The sequence below is a fragment of the Anolis sagrei genome, chromosome 4, assembly GCF_037176765.1.
Source record: "Anolis sagrei isolate rAnoSag1 chromosome 4, rAnoSag1.mat, whole genome shotgun sequence".
Classification (NCBI taxonomy): Eukaryota; Metazoa; Chordata; class Lepidosauria; order Squamata; family Dactyloidae; genus Anolis; species Anolis sagrei.
Genome location: NC_090024.1, coordinates 66031119 through 66051105, shown reverse-complemented (window position 1 = coordinate 66051105; position 19987 = coordinate 66031119). Strand labels below are relative to the sequence as shown.

At 41.0% G+C, this 19987-nt stretch overlaps 1 protein-coding gene across 1 annotated transcript; it reads right to left on the bottom strand.

Annotated features, from left to right (window-relative positions):
• Window positions 1–1178: 1178 nt before the first annotated feature.
• Window positions 1179–18437, bottom strand: CIDEA (cell death inducing DFFA like effector a). Its single transcript, XM_060775025.2, has 5 exons — window positions 18329–18437; window positions 7370–7526; window positions 6723–6869; window positions 5628–5812; window positions 1179–1775 (listed from the first exon to the last, which is right to left on the bottom strand). The coding sequence occupies exons 1-5, from the start codon at window positions 18370–18372 to the stop codon at window positions 1649–1651; spliced, it is 660 nt and encodes a 219-aa protein (XP_060631008.2). The 5' UTR covers window positions 18373–18437; the 3' UTR covers window positions 1179–1648.
• Between the last annotated feature and the right edge of the window lie 1550 nt (window positions 18438–19987).

The window sequence follows — 19987 nt, the reverse complement described above, 5'->3', positions numbered from 1 at the left end:
TACACAGTGTAGTATAGCGTAATCACACCTAAAACTCACACTGGTTTTTCTTATCTCTTCCATAGAAGAATTCTATAGATTTCATCTCTTTGAAGATGTTCATCAAGTTGTGAAACACACATATATGGCTAAATACACAGGCTATGGTGGGTCCCAACCTGTTTCCCTTGCTAGACTTCTCTGCCTCTTTAGATTCCATTTATGATCCCTTCAAAAACCATTCCAGATATTATAATGCAGTGGTTCTGAACCTATGGGTACCCAGGTGATTTGGCCTACAACTCCTAGAAATCCCACCCAATTTTCTGGGAGGCCAAAATATCTGGGGACCCACAGGTTCAGAACCACTGTTATAATGTATTTCGTTAATATTTCAGACTGCTATTTTTTTTGCCTCGAAGTCACTCTGGGCCCTTTATGTCCAGCCTGCTAAACAGAGTTGTCATTGTAACTTTTCTTAAATGGAAGGATGGATAGCATCCAGCCAACTTTGCCTCCTCATATTACTGCAGGAAAAATTGAGAGGTTTGAGCCCTCCAACATATTGTGGAGGTCCAGTGTGGTCCCACAACTCTTGGTAGTTGTCTCATTTTATCTTAGTGCAGAGCACGTTAAATCAAAGATAGTGTGAAGTGCATTGGTGTACTCAATCTGAAACATTTTTTCATGAAATTCCCCTTCACCAAAGTGGGAAATGCTAGCCTTCCAGCTACAGCTGAACTATCATCCTTGGCCACCATCTATGCTGGCTGGCCCTGTTGGGGTTTCAAGTTCAACCACCTCTGGAGAACTCTTTCTTCCCATTCCTGCCCTGTACGATGAAGGAGTGCAAATTAAAAATAGCAACAGAACATTTCTTGCTTTTTCTCCAAATGAAGAGTCGAAAACACTGTACCTTTTATTTTCCCTGTTCTTTGCCTCCCATGCTTATATTGGCAAAGATGTTCGTGGAAGGGGACGAGAACACTCTTATATAATTTTAAGACATGTCAAGACTCAATAGATTGTGTTGAGTCATTTGGGTAAATCCAAGCTAGACAATGAGTTCTCCTGTTGAAACCAAGTTGACCTTCAAGATTTGCCAAGAACTCTACCAAGAAGACTGGTTGAACTCTTAAGGTAAGGTCAGGTGGCTTACCCAGTGGAAAGGTTTCAAAATAAGGCATTAACACTATAGCTTTTAACACTGGAACTTAATACTGATATTTATTTACAAGCTAGCAAAAGTGAGACAGTTTGAAGTGGTAGCCAAAGTTTAGTATTAAGCTTCTACAAAAAGTCACACATCTCAATCCAAATACACTACATGGCTATCAATGAAGAACAACAATGTAGTTGATACAAGCTAGTAAGTAACCCCCTTGCCATGTGTGTGACCTCTTGCTGAAAAATTTGGCACAAAAATTTCTCTCCTTAAATACAATCCCTTTTGCCGCATTAAAAAAAGACTCCGATCACATTTACTATTATGACATCATCATTATCTTAAATAAAAACCAGGACAATAGAGAGGAAAGCTAGTTTAGTTACACTTTGGTAACTTGAGTGTTAACACTTTTAACACATTAAGCTATAATTCCTCCCTCTCCACAAAAAATGCTTAAAGTATCACTTGCAGAACCAATATTATAAGGTTCAATGCTTGTTTTTAGCGCTTTGTTCCTGTAAGCTGGTCATCTTCACAGTCACCCATGGCTTGTAGTACGTATGTTCCCGTGTAGAGAAGCAGTTGTCCTGTCACCTGTGCAATATGCGATAAAAACCGAAGCATTCTCCTGCAAAGAAGTAAAATCATTTAGTTGGTAAGATGTTAAGGTAACATATGCAAAACACTCATGCAGATGCATACAGACACATTATTTGGCTGTGCATGATTGATATTTAAAACCCACTTTAGCAGCCATGCTTCCCTTGCACTTGTTTCAGACTGCTTTTGACTTTTCAACAAGGGACATTGGAAGAATGCAGCAACATCAGTCTAGATCAGGGTCCTCAAACTTTTTAAACAGAGGGTCAGGTCACAGTCCCTTCAAACTGTTGGAGGGCTGGATTATAATTTGAAAAAAAGAATGAATGAATTCCTATGCACACTGCACATATCTTATTTGTAGTGCAAAAAACACTTTAAAACAATACAATAATTAAAATGAAGAGCAATTATAACAAATATTAAACTTATTTAATATTTCAATGGGAAGTGTGGGCCTGCTTTTGGCTGATGAGATAGGATTGTTGTTGTTGTGTGCTTTCAAGACATTTCAGACTTAAGTTGACCTTGAGCGAGGGCTGGGTAAATGACCTTGGAGGGTCATATCCGGCCCTTGGGCCTTAGTTTGAGGACCACTGGTCTAGATGCTATAGCTAATATGTGTTAATCTGATAGTTAGATCTGGATCACAACCAGACACAGTGCAGACATCTGCCCTTGTACTTTGCTACTCTGCTGCTGACTACGCATGTCCAGGGTGGAATACATCGCATCATGTTAAAACAGTGGATATGGCTCTTAATGAGACTTGCCTCATTATCACAAGATGTCTACGCCCAACACTGTTGGAGAAATTATACTGTATAGGTAGTATTGAACTACCTGACATTCATCAGGAGGTAGCAGCTAATAATGAAAGAACCAAGGCAGTGACATCTCTGGCCCATCCTCTGTTCGGATATCAGCCAGCATGCCAGTGCCTTAAATCAAGAAACAGGTTTTTTTAAGTTCAACAGAAATATTTGCTGGAACACCTCAGCAAGTGAGAGCCCAAAAGGGGCAGGCTAAAACCCGGAACCTCAATCAGTGGCTGATTCTGAATGAGACACCCCTCCCCCTGGGCACAAAGAAGACTGAACGACTTGGAAGGCACTGAACAGACTGATCTCTAGGACCATGAGATGCAGAGCTAATCTTAAGAAATGGAGCTACAAAGCAAAGTCCATGACATGAGAGTGCGGAGAAGCTCAAACTACAGACTACCTACTACAATGCAGCCAGAGTCCTGTCACATGCACAATGGAGGACCTCCTCACAGCAACACCAGAGGCACTCCAAGTGGCCAGCTACTGGTCAAAGGACATTTAGTATAATGCCAAGTTTTTAGCTGTGTTTCTTTAAATACAGCTTCTTGGCAGGGGGTTGGACTGGATGGCCCATGAGGTCTCTTCCAACTCTAGGATTCTATATTTCATTTTGTGCCAGTTGTTTTTTAGAAGCTGTACTTTTATTTTGTCATTTATGCTGCAATGCTTACTCAATTAAAATATCCTAGAGTTTAGATCAGGGTATGGCCAAACTTTGGCCCTCCAGGTGTTTTGGACTTCAACTTCCACAATTCCTAACAGCCGGTAGGCTGTTAGGAATTGTGGGAGTTGAAGTCCAAAACACCTGGAGGGCCCAAGTTGCCCAAGCCTGGTTTAGATAAAGGGCAAATTTTATTTAAAGATCAAAATGCAGTAGTACTACAAAGTTTGTTAAGTGTCCCTCTTTTTTGCTGCACCCTAAATGTGCTTATTTTGAATTAAATTCCTCATTATATGCTTAGAATACCCATATATCCAAATACAATGAATGAACCTTACGCTATTTTCATTTGAGAAACAAGACACTGTCACCACCTAGTGTTTGAAGAGCCTGAAACTGCAAGTGCCCACAGATCTCACTAGAGTGAAACCTGCCCATTTTTAATATTCAGCTCATCCAAGTCTTTTCTTCACCATAACTTCTTACACAAATTACAGCAGATAGCCTATTTACTGTATTTCTAGTCTGGGGAGGGTTTAAGAGGTTTTAAACTGCTTCACTGATATCACTTTCTGCTGACAAGAAGTCACAGGTTTAATATTTTAGCAACTCTCAACTCCTTGGGAGTTGCAACATTTAAGGAATGTCTTCTCCATGTAGACCTGTGGTTCACAATCTGAGGTCTAGGGACCAACAGTGGTCCGCAAGAACTACAATATAGTTCACGGCCTCACTGTTACTACACTGTTGCTACGAGAGCGACCCTCTTATAGCGCCGATGTTTATGGTTTCCTGTGGATGAGCAGATGGTGACAACTGGATGGCATGTTCTGTATCGGAAACTAGTGGTAATCTGGTCTATCCAATGCAATTTTCTGAATCAGCACCCCAAATAACCAAACTGAATCTAAACTTGAGTTGACCAAAAATTGATTTGTAATACTTCTGGTATTAATGTTGGAGAGTGGTCCTTGGTCAAAGTGGTCCCTCGTCAAAAATGTTGGGAACCACGGATGGAGACAGTCTTGGGGAGGGGGGCTTCAAAGAATTGAACCAGCTTTTTTATTGGGTTAAAAGTGATAACTCTGGTGTCCATGTTGCCAACCACCACCAGATTATTTAAAATCTGATGGTGGTTGGCAACATGGCAACCACCCTAGCAGCCTTTAAAAAAGATCTAAAAACTTGGCTTTTCTGATGTGCCTTTGGAGAGTGACCATATATTCAATTTTTGTTGTTCCATCTACACTGTTTTCTTCATATTGTACTTCCCCCATCTTATTGAAAGTTTAACTCCACTGTTCAGTCACCTATGATCTCCCTCCCTACAAATTGTACTTTTCATTGCTATCGCATCCAGAGTTTTATCATTTTATGTCATACATTTGGCCCACCCACAGTGTTTGATTTTCTATAATGTTATATTGTATTATTTATTTTATTGGACTGGTTTATTTTGCTGTGATTTTTGTTGTTTATATTTTATGTTGCTGTACTGTTTTGCTGGGCTTGGCCTCATGTAAGCCACTCCAAGTCCCCTTTGAGGAGATGGTGGTGGGGTAGAAATAAAGATTATTATTATTATTATTATTATTATTAATAATAATAATAATAATAATATATTTAGATTAATCTAAATATATTATTATTAATATATTTTGATTGAAAATGGCCTTTGACCTTACAAAAGGTCAAAGGTCATTTTCCCTTCCGATCCTGTCTTGTTGCGATTTCTTTCTATTTTGGGCAGCTCTGAGAGTTGCCTTTTTGGGTGGATTTGGGATTGCCTGGGTGTAAGAAAATCAAGCCAAAAATTAAAATATTTTAGGGGGATTGTTGGGGACGGGGGTCTAAGGGGTTTCTAAGGACTTCTGTGGGCCACAGGAAATTTCATTATTAAGGAATTGAAAATAATTTTAATTATTAGAATGGCAAAATGTTGCAATTGCACTACTGCACATCCCATCACAAAAAGGTAAAATAAAGCTGGTTAAAGTACAGAACATGGTGATGAAAATGAGAGGAACCCTATCCCCCTTACGTTTGTGGCATTTGTTTTATAATGACAGGCATGAGAGGGATCTGTTGGGTTTTTCTTGGTATTAGGATATATATTCCTTCTTCTTTCATACTAAGATCTCTGGTCCTCCAACAATATTGAATATAGGAAAATTCGATATAGAATCAAAGAGTTGAAAAGACCTTGTGGGCCATCCAGTACAACCCCCTGCCAAGAAGCAGGAAAATTGTTTTCAAAGCACCCCTGATAGATGACCATCCAGCCTCTGTTTAAAAGCCTCCAAAGAAGGGCCCTCCATTACACTCTGGAACAATGCTTTCCATTACACCATCTCAGCTTATATTGCTTGCAACTAAAGATGTGTGTACTCACCTTAGTACAGTCTTTGCCCCCATACATTTGATGTCATAGGACACAGAATAGATTTCATAGAACGTAGCTTTGATATTTAGGCATCCAATGAAGTCCTTAGGATTCAGTTTGTACAAGTCTAAGGTGATATTTGCAACCCCCATTTTCTTTGGTTGCTGTACTCTTGCAATATTATAGCTTGGTCCCTAGATCAAGAAAAAAAGGGGAAAACGTATGTGAACATTAACTTTGTTTTATATACAAAATAGCCTGGATTTTATTAATTCACTTCAATCAGTGTGAAATTTGCTATACAGACACTGTTCTGGGGGTTATAAAATGATATTAGGTGATAAAAACGTATTTTATAGTTAATAACTGAGAAGAACAAGTTTTAGCCACTCCTAACTAACTAGATTATGTTTCTAATCAAGCTTTGAGTTCCTTCTCCACAAAAAAATTAAGAGAAGATGTTAGAAATATTTAGTTTGGATTCGTAGACAGAAACTGATTATTCTTCCTGAAATTCTGGCATAATTTAAACAAGCCAGAACTTTAAAAAGATGGAAGATAAAATTTCTGGCTCATTGTTTTGCATGTGCTACTGTAATAATGGAAACTTTGCAGAAAGTTTTTGTTCTTACTCATTCTCCACAATGAAGTACAGTCTTCTGGGAGTTTTTGTTTCCTGCCGGCACAATGGTTTAACGCATTGTGCCATTGGGGGCTCCTGGGACTTAAAAACCACAGGCAGGGTAACAAGCAAGACCAGGACGGCCTTTAACTCTAGGGCCCCTTCTACACTGCCACATAATCCAGTTCAAAACAGATAATCAGGATTTTATAAGGCAGTGTAGAAAGGGCCCAGGTCTTCTTTCTGTTGGGACACAGCTTGCAATGCTAGCCTTCAAGCTCCATCAACAACTAAAGCAGGGGCAGGGAATCTTAGTACTCTTTGTTTTGTACACAACAACACTCAGTCAGTATGCAGGTAAGGAAGTTGGAATTCAAGATATTTGCAGGACTACAAGGTTTCACGCAACATACGAAACCTTCACCTCAACTCACAAACAAGTTTGCCAGCTGTAATATTCCACTCCAGAGAACAACACTTACTGGCTTCCATTTCTGCCCCTTCTCCAGAACCATGAAATATGTGTTGTCTGGCAGGGACTGGAAGAAGTCTTCTGTATCCACTACTGTGCCATCTTCTTCCAAGACCAGTGTTATCAAGCCAGCAGTAATCATTAAGGCATCCAAGGTCTAAAAAAGATAAAGAGAAAAATCGTATTCAAAGTGCCTTGTTATGAGATCAGCCCCGCTTCATTTCCCCCACATTTGAAGCATGTATGTGACATAGAAAACCATGTCCTTAAGTATTGTTGGCCGGAATCACTGGGTTGTTGTAGGTTTTCGGGCTATATGGCCATGTTCTAGAAACATTGTCTCCTGACATTTTGCCTGCATCTATGACAAGCATTCTCAGAGGTTGTGAGACCTCACAATCTCTGAGGATGCTTGCCATAGATGCAGGCAAAATGTCAGGAGACAATGTTTCTAGAACATGGCCATATAGCCCGAAAAACCTACAACAACCCAATGTCCTTAAGTGTTTCATATGTACCAGTCAGCAAAAATGTAGGTGCCACATGAATTCAATTTTCTAGCCACTATACTAGAACCAGAAGAGCAGATTTTCCTCTGTACAGCATTAGAACCACCAAGTCTGTGGATAAGCGTTATTTATGAAGAGAGAGGCATACCTTGCTGATAAGTTCTTGCAGACTGTTTGCTACAACTCCTCTCCGGTTGTTTCTCTCGCAATTACAAAGACGGAAGGGCCGAGCGGCAGGGGAAAGGGGAGCTAGCAGGGCCTGTCTTGTGACTGATCCCATTGATGTTCCTACAGAGACCAGTGATCTAGAACAGAAAAAAAAAATCTTCGTTCAATACATCTACTGCATCATGAGAGTTTGCAATTTAAAATGCCAAATTAAGTACTTTGTGTATGCAGTTTAAATCATTTCCCCCATTTGGAGAGCAACGGATACCCAGATGTGGATGGCTTGCTGTGACTTCTCCCATGGGCTATTAAAATGGGGAGGAAGGGGTTTCGTGTTACTGCAGCGTTTCTCAACCTGGGGGTTGGGATCCCGGGAAGGTTGCGAGGGGGGTGTCAGAGGGGCTGCCAACAACAATCAGAAAACACAGTATTTTCTGTTGTCATGGGGGTTTTGTGTGGGAAGTTTGGCCCAATTCTATCATTCGTGGGGTTCAGAATGCTCTTTGAACTTAGGTGAACTATAAATCCCAGCAACTACAACTCCCAAATGTCAAGGTCTATTTTCCCCAAACTCCACCAGTGTTCACATTTGGGCATATTGAGTATTTGTGCCAAGTTTGTCCAGATCAACCATTGCTTGAGTCCACAGTGCTCTCTGGATGTAGGTGAACTACAACTCCAAAACTCAAGGTCAATGCCCACCAAATCTTTCCAGTATATTCTGTTGGCCATGGGAGTTCTATGTGCCAAGTTTAGTTCAATTAAATCACTGGTGGAGTTCAGAATGCTCTTTGATTATAGGTTAACTGTAAATCTCAGCAATGATAACTCCCAAACGACAAAGCCAATCTCTCCACCACCACCCTACACCACCACCACTATTCAAATTTGGGCATATCAGGTATTTGTGTCAAATTTGGTCCAGTGAATAAAAATACATCCTGCTTATCAGATATTTACATTATGATTCAAAACAGTAGCAAAATTACAGTTATGAAGTAGCAACAAAAATAATTTTATGATTTGGGGGTCACCACAACGTAAGGAGCTGTATTAAGGGGTCACGTCATTAGGAAAGTTGAGAACCACTGTGTTATTGGGTGCCTTCAAAGCAGTTTCTGACTTATGGCAGCTCTAGAATGAATCTTTCTCAGGTTGAGGAGTGTTTACTTTTGCCCTCCCCCGAGTCTGAGAGAGTGTGACTTGCCCAAAACTCAGTCAGTAGGTTTTCCATGGCCGAGTATGTATTCAGACCTGGTTTCCAGGGTTACAGCCCATTGTTCAATCCACCATGCCACACTGGCTCCACACAAGCGGTGTCTTAATCCACATCTATGCAGTGACTGTCCACTCTTTCAACTATTCTGATCTGTAGCCACATAAGTAGTAGAAGTTATTTTCTACCAAAGAGATTCCTGGCAGTATTATCTTTTTGGGTTAGAAGGGGAGGTTTACATAAAAATTTCATCACATCTTGCATTTGCCCTTTGGACATAGTACTTGTTGAACACCAAAACCAGAAAGTCTGGCAATAGGTTTCTCATTCCCCAGGGAACATGCAATTCTCTCGTTGCAACAGCTTCACTGGCTGTCAGTGTGTTTCTGGACAGAATTCGAATTGTTGGTTATGATCTATCGGAGACATCAGAAACTTGGGTCTAGACTGTTTGAAATACCATGTCTATTTCTGAATCTGCAGAAGTTTTAGGAACTTGTCCTAGTCAAGTGTGGAGAGCACACGGGAGAAAGCCATCTCTCCCCCAGGAGGCCCAGTTGTCCCCCTTTTTGCTCTCTTTCAGACAACAGGCAAAATACCTTTATTTATTACATGATTGTGGCAGATTGTCCTTTTAACAGAATGGGCTATGCTGTTTGTTGCTGTTTATTCATTCGGTTGCTTCCAACTCTTCACGACCTCATGGACCTTACTTTACTTTACTTACTTAGGTGATCCCTCATTGGTCGATCAGTATTCTTGCGGGTCCGTAGGTGGCTGTGGAGCCCTATTCTTGATCTGCATCTTCTTTCACAGTGAGGGCACGAGTTTCCAGGTGGAAGGCGGTCTCGGTCGGGGTTGGCTTGACGCACCTTCCTCTTGGCACATTTCTCTTTCACCCTCCATTCATGCCTCTTCAAATTCTGCAGCACTGCTGTTCACAGCTGACCTCCAGCTGGAGCGCTCAAGGGCAAGGGCTTCCCAGTTCTCAGTGTCTATGCCAGAGTTTTAAAGGTTAGCTTTGAGCCCATCTTTAAATCTCTTTTCCTGTCCACCAACATTCCATTTTCCATTCTTGAGTTCGAAGTAGAGCAACTGCTTTGTGAGACGATGGTTGGGCATCTGGACAACGTGGCCGGTCCAGCAAAGTTGATGGCAGAGGACCATCGCTTCAATGTTGTTGGTCTCTGCTTCTTCCAACACACTGACATTTGTCCGCCTGTCTTCCCAAGAGATTTGTGGGATTTTCTGGAGGCAGCACTGATGGAATCGTTCCAGGAGTTGCCTGTGACGTCTGTAGACAGTCCACGTTTCACAGGCATATAGCAGGGTTGGAAGGACAATGGCTTTATAAACAAGCACCTTCGTCTCCCTACGGATGTCCCGGTCCTCAAACACTCTCTGCTTCATTCGGAAAAATGCTGCACTCGCACAGCTCAGCTCCCTGTCAGCGGTCACCACCCCCAGCTCCTTCAGAGTGAAGCCAGTCATTTCAAGGATACCATCCATCCATCTTGACCTTGGTCAGCCCATCTTCCTTTTTCCTTCAGTTTTCCCTAGCATCATTGTCTTCTCTAAGCTTTCCTGTCTTCTCATGATGTGGTCAAAGTATTTCATCCTTCCAATGAGCAGTCAGGCTTTATTTCCTGAAGTATGGACTGGTTGGCTTTTCTCGCAGTCCAAGGCACTCTCAGAATTTTCCTCCAGCACCACAGTTCAAAAGCGTCTATCTCCCTTTGCTCAGCCTTCCTTATGGTCCAGTTCTCACATCTGTAGGTGACTACGGGGAATACCATTGCTTTAACTATGCAGATTTTCATTGCCAATGTGATGTCTCTACTCTTTTCCTTTTCCCTATATTTTAAATGTGCATTTTAGCTTCAGTGACGTCCAGCCTGGGTTGAATGGTATCTTAGCTCATGTGCCAATGGCAAAGCAGAATATTGCTTCAGCTTCCTATACTTAGAAGCGTCATATTCCTCTTCACAATGAGAGGAAGGGACAACAGCAGCCCGAGGCAATGCCAATCCCAAATGAGTGGAAAAAATACTTGTTTTATCTGATCTGTCGATCGCAATACATTTATCTGAATACTATTTTGGTAAAACACACACAGTTAGAAGAAAATGCAATTGATATACACAGTCTTCTATGGCTACCTGGGTTGCAGACCTTTAAATAATCAGGATAAAGTTCAAGCCCTTAAAGATCTACTAATGAGTCAAAGAATATAATAAAGGTTTACTATCCCGTATCTGAAATGCTTGGGACCAGAAGTGTTTGGGACTGGAACACCTGTTTTACATATATTCACATACTGAGATATCTTGGAGAAGGGACAGAAATCAAATACAAAATTCCTTATGAAAATAATTTTGTACAGTATTTTAAAATAAATTTATGCATGGGACCAAACTGTGTTCACTGAACCATCAAAAAAGCAAAAGTGTTACTATCTCAGTCACACATGTGGACAGCTTTATATTTTGGAATATTCTGGAATTATGGATGCTCAACCTGTACTGCAACTTTATTAGGCAAACGACTACAGCATTAGCATGGATTATAGGGCCCATCTGCTGTAAAGAAGCACATAAGGATTCCTGGTGCTTAAGATTTAGTGTTAAATTGAACCATACTTCACTTTCCAGGGGGTCTAAAGAAGATATCGGTGTCAGGAAAGGCACTCCACACAGTAATTCCTAGCTCCAGATTTTGGACTTCAACTTTCGGAATTACTTACTATTTGCCTTGTTGGCTGGGACTTTAGGGAATGGGGTCCAGTAACATCTAGAGCAGGTGTGGGCAAACCCAGGCCTGTGGGCCGGATGCAACCCCCTTGGGCTCTTTTCTCAGTCCCTCCTCTCTCACCATCCTATCCATCCTTCCTTCCCTTTTTCCTTTCTCCTTCCCTCCTTACCTCCCTCTTTCTCCCTCCCTCTTTCATCCTTCCCTCTTTCCTCTCCTTCCTTCTCTCCCTTTTTCCTTTCTTCCCTTTTGTCTTTCCTTCCTTCTCTCTTTCCTCCCTCCCTCCATTCCCTTCAACCCTTTTGTCCTTCCTCCTTCTCTTCCTTCCTTCCCTTATGTCCTTCCTTCCCCCCTTCCTTCCTTTCTCCCTTCTTTCTCTTCCCATCCTTCCCTTGCTCCTGTCTGTCTGTCCGTCTGTCCGCCCTTTCTTCCTTCTCTTCCATCCTCTTAGCAGGAAGTGCTAGCATGCGGTCCCCATGTTAGAAAGTTTGATGTTGAGGAATCGATTCATTAGACACGTATTTTCTGTGTATTTATGTTGGCCCTATTAAAGTTACTCCCCAAATAAGGACTTTGTTCCTTAAGGAGATCACAACATAAGTAAATATTTTCTAAGCTACCACACTTTCTAGAAAGCTGTGCACACAAAGACTTTGCTCCAAATATACAATACCTTAGCTAGTGGTTTCAATTGTCTGTGGATATTTGTCCAAGATCTATGGTAAACAAGTATTTAGATACCTTACAGCAACTTGATGCAAGAGCAGTTTACTAAATGAAGATTAGCATTAGGACATCATCCCCATCTCCAGGATTCAGCCATCTCACCAACATCCATCTAAGACCGTGGTTCTCAACCTGTGGGCAGCCACACCTACAACTCCCAGAAATCCCAGGCAGTTTACCAGTTGTTAGGATTTCTGGGAGTTGAAGACCAAAATATCTTGAGACCCACAGGTTGAGAATCACTGATCTAAGTGTTCTTCCTCACATTTCCTCATTTTTCTTAAGTATATTGGGCTTTTTCCAATTATATCGCAGAAATGTAACTACAGTATCACGCCACATCGCTGCCTTGGCTGTACTAACTGCTGATATGCATATTTACGCAGAAGCAAACTGCTCCATCTGCCTAAGATTGTAATGATTTAATGTTGGGAAGTGTGTGCCTTTGCTATAAGAGGGAAATGGATCTGTAGCCATTACATTATGTAGTACATTACTACATAATGTAATTTCCCATTGAAACTTCATTTCTGTGGTTACATTTCTGCACTGGAATTCATAAAAGTTTCACAACTTATGAAAGTGCAGTTTCACCAGTGTGCTTATTTTTTTCCAGGGCTTCTGGAACAGAGGTCTGCATCAATCCCAATATGATCCAGACTTTAAAGCGTGCCTATTGTGTTTGCTTTGGATGCAGGCCATGCAGGACATTTGTCTCCAGAGAGGTCTTGCTTCTCTGGAGTGTTTACAGCCTTGTGCAAAAAGTAATTTGAGAAGATTAACTGTGGCAAGATCTCCCAGTGGAGTAAAGCTAGACATATGTCAAGAACGCAGATTAGATGCCATATGGCATCTGACTACAGTTGGCAACAGAGAAAGCCCTCAGGTCAGCTCTAATGAAAAATTCAAATATGGAATTTATCTAACTTGGAACTTAAGTCACATTTATTGCAATTCAGATTTGTGTGTATATGTGCCTGTTGCCTTCTAGGGACCCCATTAATTACATAGGTTTTTGTCTCGGACAGGAAATACTCAAGAGTCATTGGCCAGTTCCTTCCTCTGAAATATAAACTGTAATACCTGGTATCCATTGGCAGTCTCCCATCCAACTGCTAACTGTGACTGAGCCTGTTCAGCTTCCAAAATCAGATGGCATCTGGTGCCTTAAGGTTTGCCTATGCATTTCTATGTACCTACATAGAATCATAAGAGTTGGAAGAGACCTTCTGGGTCATCCAGTCTAACCCCTGCCAAGAAGCAGGAAAATTGCATTCAAAGCATGCCTGACAGATGGCCATCCACACTCTGCTTTAAAACCTCAAAAGAAGGAGCCTCCATCACACTCCGGGGCAGAGAGTTCCACTGCTGAACAGCTCTCACAGATAGGAAGTTTTCCCCAAACATATTTCCATTTTTTAAAACTATATCTCATCTATTAAGAGTAGGAGCCCCCAGTGGCACAATGGGTTTAACCCTTGTGCTGGCAGGACTAAAGGTTGGAGGTTCAAATCCAGGGAGAGCGTGGATGAGCTCCCTCTGTCAGCTCCAGCTCCCCATGTGAGGACATGAGAGAAGCCTCCCACAAGGATGGTAAAACGTTATAACATCCAGGCGTCCCCTGAGCAATGTCCTTGCAGACGGCCAATTCTCTCACAACAGAAGCGATTTGTAGTTTCTCAAGTCGCTCTTGACATGAAAAAAAACCTATTAAGAGGAAATTATTTGTTATCATTGCCTTCACCTTGTTTCTAACTTACGGCAACTCTATCACAGGGTTTTTGTGGCAATGCTTGTTCAAAGATAGTTAACAAACGCCTTCCTCTGAAACAGAGAGAGTGTGACCTGATGCATTTCATGGCTGAGCAGGGATTCAAACCCAAATTTCTAGTGTTGCAATGCACCTTAACTATTAACTACACACACCAAAGACAGAAAGCTTCACAGTATATTTAGCTGGTTCAAACTAAATTGATTTCAAGAAGTCTTATCAACCAGCACCTTGTACCAAGTTCAACGTCAATTATCATCACACACCACTGAACCCCATGTAATACCCAAACAATGGGTTGGATTCACACAAGAATGTCTACACCTTAAGCATGGACATTCATTTAGATGTTGCTGTCTTCCTTGAGCAATCCTATTATTTCTTTTGTGTTTCCTGAAGCTGAGAATTAGTGGTTGAGAATTCCTTATATGGAATGAGTATAGTCCCAGTGAATTAGGATAGTTACAGTTATGAAGATGGATCCCAGTTGTCAGAAGTACTTAGCCTTATTGGTGTTAATGGGTCTACTCTAAGGGAGGATTGAAAAAGAAACAGGGAAGTTTAAGCTAGTGCTCTTTTCTTCCCGAGTAGTAAAGTTTCACATATATTAAATTTAGGTACTCCTTATCCACTCCATCCTCACCCCAAACATATACCTACTAGCCCTGTATGTTGTCATGTATGTGCCCCAAGTTGCCTGTTGACTTATGATGATGCTATGAGTTTTGTAAGGTTTTCTTAAGCAAGGAATATTTAGGGCCCTTCCACACAGCCCTATATCCCAGAATATTGAGGCAGAAAACCCCACAATATCTGCTTTGAACTGGGTTATCCGAGTCCACACTCAAAAAATGTGGGATTTTCTACCTTGATATTCTGGGATGTGGAAGGGCCCTTAGAGGTGGTTTTGCCACTTTCCTCCTCTAAAGTATAACTGACCACATATGGAACTTTTTGTCTCCCATCCAAGTACTACCCAGGGATGGCCCTGCTTAGCTTTGAAGATCAGACAAGATCTGACACCTCTAAGACAGTTAAACCCAGGCTCCTAAAAAGGGGCAATTTTCTTGCTTAAAAGTTTCCAGAAATTTATTTTTACTTATAACTAGGTTGTAATTCTTCCATAGGGTTTCAACATGGTCTATTCAGCCCTTGGAGGACCCTAGAGCAGAACGCTGTCCCATGAAAACGACTAAGTAAGCCTAGAGTGTGTGGTGGTGTTCACTGGCGGTCTCCCATCCAAGTACTAACCAGGGCTGACCCTGCTTAATGTCTAAGAATTGGACTGGATCCGCTGCCTTTCCGCTATTCAGGAAATATATTGCCTGACTCATAAAGTCACAGATATCACTATGTATCCCTGGGTTATAAATGTCATTTCCTAATTGGTTCTATCATTAAAACGCGGAAACAGTTTATTATATTGCTGAAGGCTTTCATGGCTGGAATCACTGGGTTGTTGTGTGTTTTCTGGGCTGTATGGCCATGTTCCAGAAGCATTCTCTCCTGACGTTTCACCTGCATCTATATCAGGCATCCTCAGAGGTTGTGAGGTCTATTTATTAAAGTTTATTAAACCGCCAAAACTTTGTTTTTGTGGGACATTCTGCAGCACATTTTGCTATAGTTTTTCGATGAGTATGTTCTAGAGCAGGCATGGGCAAACTTGGGCCCTCCAGGTGTTTTGGACTTCAACTCCCACAATTCCTAACAGCCTACCAACTGTTAGGAATTGTGGGAGTTGAAGTCCAAAACACCTGGAGGGCCCAAGTTTGCTCATGCCTGTCCGAGAGTCTCAACCAATTCAACATAGTTTGTGGCAGCGACAAAAACAAAGTTTCTTGAGTATGAATTACTACTTCAAAGTAAGTACCACATAATTAAATAAAACATAATGCTGTCGAACCAAGAATGGAAAGTTTTTCAAAGTTTGTTTACAGTGTATTAGATCAGTGCTAGCTAATGCAGAAGCTCAGCATCTCTCTTCTATGGAATTCCCAACATGTTTGGATGAGATTGGGGCAGCTTTGCTTTCTGGTGGTTCAATGTACACAAACTCTCTTTCCTGCATTAAAGGATTACAGTAAAACATTTGTGTAAAAATTACCTTCAGGATATTTGTGTAAGTTTATATAGGAAACATAAATAGACTTCATATTTAAACCTGGGTCCCACCTCCCAAGATATATCTCCATACATACAAGTAAATATTCCCAAAACCCTACTCTCTCTGGGCCCGGACATTTCGGGGTAAGGAATGATTCAAACTGTTCCTTGTAAAGAGCGTTTCTAATTGCCTAAAGGAAGACAAAAGAGCAGTGAGGAGTTGCACAAGCCATGGCTCTCCTAGGAGACGCAACAGAAGGCATGACAATTACACTATGCAACAATCTCAAAAGATATTCTGTTTCTGGTTTGAAAGTGTTATTTCCTGTTTCGTTGTCCGGTACTTACTTTGAAAGTAATTCTACTCCAGAAACTTTTTTGTGCCATTCCCAACTGTTTGTGAAGACCACAATAACAAGTTTTTTGCAGGGTTGCTGTGAGTTTTCTGAGCTGTATGGCTATGTTCCAGAAGCATTCTCTCCTGACGTTTCACCCACATCTATAGCAGGCATCTTCTGAGGTTTGTTGGAAACTAAGCAAGTGGGGTTTATATATCTGTGGAATGTCCTGGGTGGGAAACAGAAGTCTTTTGTTTGAGGCAAGTGTGAATGCTGCAATTGATCACCTTGATTAGCATTGAATAGCTTGGCAGCTTCAAGGCTTGGGTGCTTCCTGCCTGGGGGAATCCTTTGTTGGGAGGTGATTAGCTGGACCTATATAATATTTAGAACAATATTTTTGGAATATTTTAGACTATTTGGAACAATTTTGGAATAATTTTTGGTATAACTTTTATAGTATTTGTAATGATTATAGTAATAATAATCTAGTGTGTTTGTGTATCCCACTATCCTAGTTTCCAACAGAACTCACAACCTCTGAGGATGCCTGTCATAGATGTGGGTGAAACATCAGGAGAGAATGCTACTGGAACATGGCCATACAGCCACAGCAACCCAGTGATTTCGGCCATGAAAGCCTTCGACAACACAAAGTTTCTACAGTTTAATAAAACATTTTCCTCCAAGGTTTTTGAATGATAGAACCCCTTAGGAATTGTGTTACATAGTGTTATAGTGTTTTCAAACTGCATGTTGTAGTAGCTGCACCCCAGGAAAGAGGAGTGATATGGCATATCTAAAGCCCTAGGAGGCTCTAAGGAGGAAAAGGAAAGGGAGGGAGGCAGAATGTGGCTGGCCATATCTGTAAATATTAGTGTGTGTATATTACACAGATTATTACTATAATTATTACAAATATTCTAAAAATATTCTCAAATTATCCTAAAAATATTCTCAAATTATCCTAAAAATATTCTCAAATTATCCTAAAAATATTCTCAAATTATCCTAAAAATATTCTCAAATTTACCTTAAAATATGCTAAAATTTACCCTAAAAAATCCTAAAATTTACCCTAAAAATCCTAAAAATTATCCTAAAAACATCCAAAATTTATCCTAAAAATATCCAAAATAATTCCAAATTCCAAAACAATTCCTTAAACAATTCCTTAAACACATACACATATATATACAAAATTTATCCTAAAAACATCTTTAAAATATCCAAAAATAAGTCTGAAAAAAATCCAAAAATAATGCCTTAATAATTTCAAATTCCAAAATAATTCCTTAGATAATTCCTTAGACCAAATTCCAAAATAATTCCTTAAACAATTCCTTAAACACATACACATATATATCCAAAATTTATCCTAAAAATATATTTAAAATATCCAAAAATAATTCCAAAAGTATCCAAAAACAATGCCTTAATCATTTCAAATTCCAAAATAATTCCTTAGATAATTCCTTAGATAAATACACACAAATATTATGCATATTATTATTACTATAATTATTACAAATACTCTAAACACATCCCAAAATAATTGCCAAAATAATTGCCAAAATATCAAAAAAAAATTCCGAAAAAAATCCAAAAATAATGCCTTAATAATTTCAAATTCCAAAATAATTCCTTAAATAATTCCTTAGATAATTCCTTAGATACACAAATACATATTATATATTTATATATTATTACTATAATTATTACAAATACTCTAAACATATCCAAAAATAATTCCAAAAATATCCAAAAATATCCAAAAATAATTCCAAATTCCAAAATAATTCCTTAAATAATTCCTAGATTAAAAATATTTTTACAAATATTTGTACAAATATTACCCATTGACTCAGCTCCCCAACCCCACTACCCTCTTGCAAGGAACCCAGAAGCTGTGCAGCAGGCATTCCAGCCGCTATTCCTGGGTTGCGTGGACGCTAACAAAGCCCTGGAAACTGAAGCCCCAAAGGCTGGAGGGAGCTCCAACTCGGAGGAAAGGCAGGAGTAGCGGCTACTCACCGGATGAGGACTACGGCGCATCCCCGGGCGCTTTCCACAGCCATCTCGGCGCTGCTGTCTCTCCCTCTGCTCTGCCTCCTTCTCTTTATGAGCCCAGGATCCGCCTCCAAACCCAGATCCTCCCCTCGGCACCGCCCCTTGCACTTCTGGAGAAAGTTGCAATTAGGCGCATAGCCTCTGCGCACGTGCAGAGTGCTTTCAATTCTGATTGCCCAAAGGTGCCACCTGGGAGCTGGGATGCCTCTAGAGTAGGCTTGGGTAAACTTGGGCCCGCCAGGTGTTTTGGACTCCAATTCCAACAATTCCTAACAGCCGGTAGGCTGTTAGGAATTGTGGGAGTTGGAGTCCAAAACACTTGGAGGGCCCAAGTTTGCTCAGGCCTGCTGTAGAGGCATCCCAGCTCCCAGGATCTCTGCTGCTTAGGCTTGTAGTCCAAAAATGTTCCAAGCTTGGCCTTTCAATGTAGTAGTAGGAGAGGAGTCCAGATGTGATGACAGGGTCTACTTGCGCCACCTAAACAGTAATTCCATGTCCCTTTGTTGTTGTTGTCCCTTTGTTGTTGCCCCATGTCCATGTCCCTTTGTTGTTGCCCCATTCCTTGTAGTCCCCCAAAGCTCACTCCCACAGCGCTTGCCCTGGATTCAACCGTGCCTGGGCTGAACTCCAGCCATCCAACTTCAGTCTCAAGTCTTTCTTTGTGTCTCTGGAGGGAGGCCAGAGCAGCTCCGATCCAGGGGAAGGAGGACATGGGTCATGAATGCCCAACAATGGCCTTCCCTTTGCAAACACCCTTTGCTCAGAGTGTGTGGATGTGTCTTGAAATCTAATTGGAACAGCTCGCTTTGCCTCAGTCCTAACCCCACACACATCTGAGATACTAAGGCGACCCCTCGTAGCCCGAGGATGATGGTCCTCCTTATGTAGTGTCTTGGTGGTGGGTCCATAGATGGTTGTGGAGCCCTATTCTTGATCCCACAGTGAAGACATCGGTTTCCAGGTGGTCAGGATTGACTTGGCGCACCTTCCTCTTGGCACGTTTCTCTCTTTCACCCTCCATTTGTGCTGCTTCAAATTCCACAGCACTGCTGGTCACATCTGACTTCCAGTTAGAGCACTCAAGGGCCAGGGCTTCCCAATTCTCGGTGTCTATGCCACACTTTTAAAGTTTGAGATACTTATAATAAGATTTTTCTTCCATTGCTCTTCATCCCAAAGCTATATCAGCAAACACTTTTATTTGGACTCCTCCAGTGCCAAATACGCAGTGACTTATCAGCCTGAGTTGGCATTCCTAGTGTGTTTTTGATATACAGTCAGTTCCCGAGTTACAAACATCCAACTTACAAACAACTCATAGTTAAGAATTGGGGTGAGACAACAGAAAGTGAGACAAATCTCCCCCTAGGAAGGGAAAATCACTCCTGGAAGAGTTATCATGGGGAAAAGGTGTCACCACTGAAGCTTTGGCACCAATCCTTGTTTCCACAACAAGCCATTTTTTTTTCCAAAATCCAATTGTCACAGGGACAGAAAGAGAGGTGAAATATTCTAAATGGGAACACATAGCAAAACAAACAGTGCAGGGGTATTAACCCTTCCCTATGCTCTCCAAAGCGCTCTCTCTCTCTCTCTCTCTCTGCTATCCAAAGCTATATATAG

Bases quoted from the DNA above. Each gene is read 5' to 3' on its own strand.
- CIDEA (XM_060775025.2), bottom strand. From the start codon at position 18,372: ATGGCTGTGGAAAGCGCCCGGGGATGCGCCGTAGTCCTCATCCG. The intron at 5,813-6,722 runs GTAAGTGTTGTT...TTCTTGATCTAG, and splicing joins AGGGGCAGAAATGGAAGCCA to GGACCAAGCTATAATATTGC. The intron at 1,776-5,627 runs GTGAGTACACAC...ACTTCTTTGCAG, and splicing joins GGGGCAAAGACTGTACTAAG to GAGAATGCTTCGGTTTTTAT.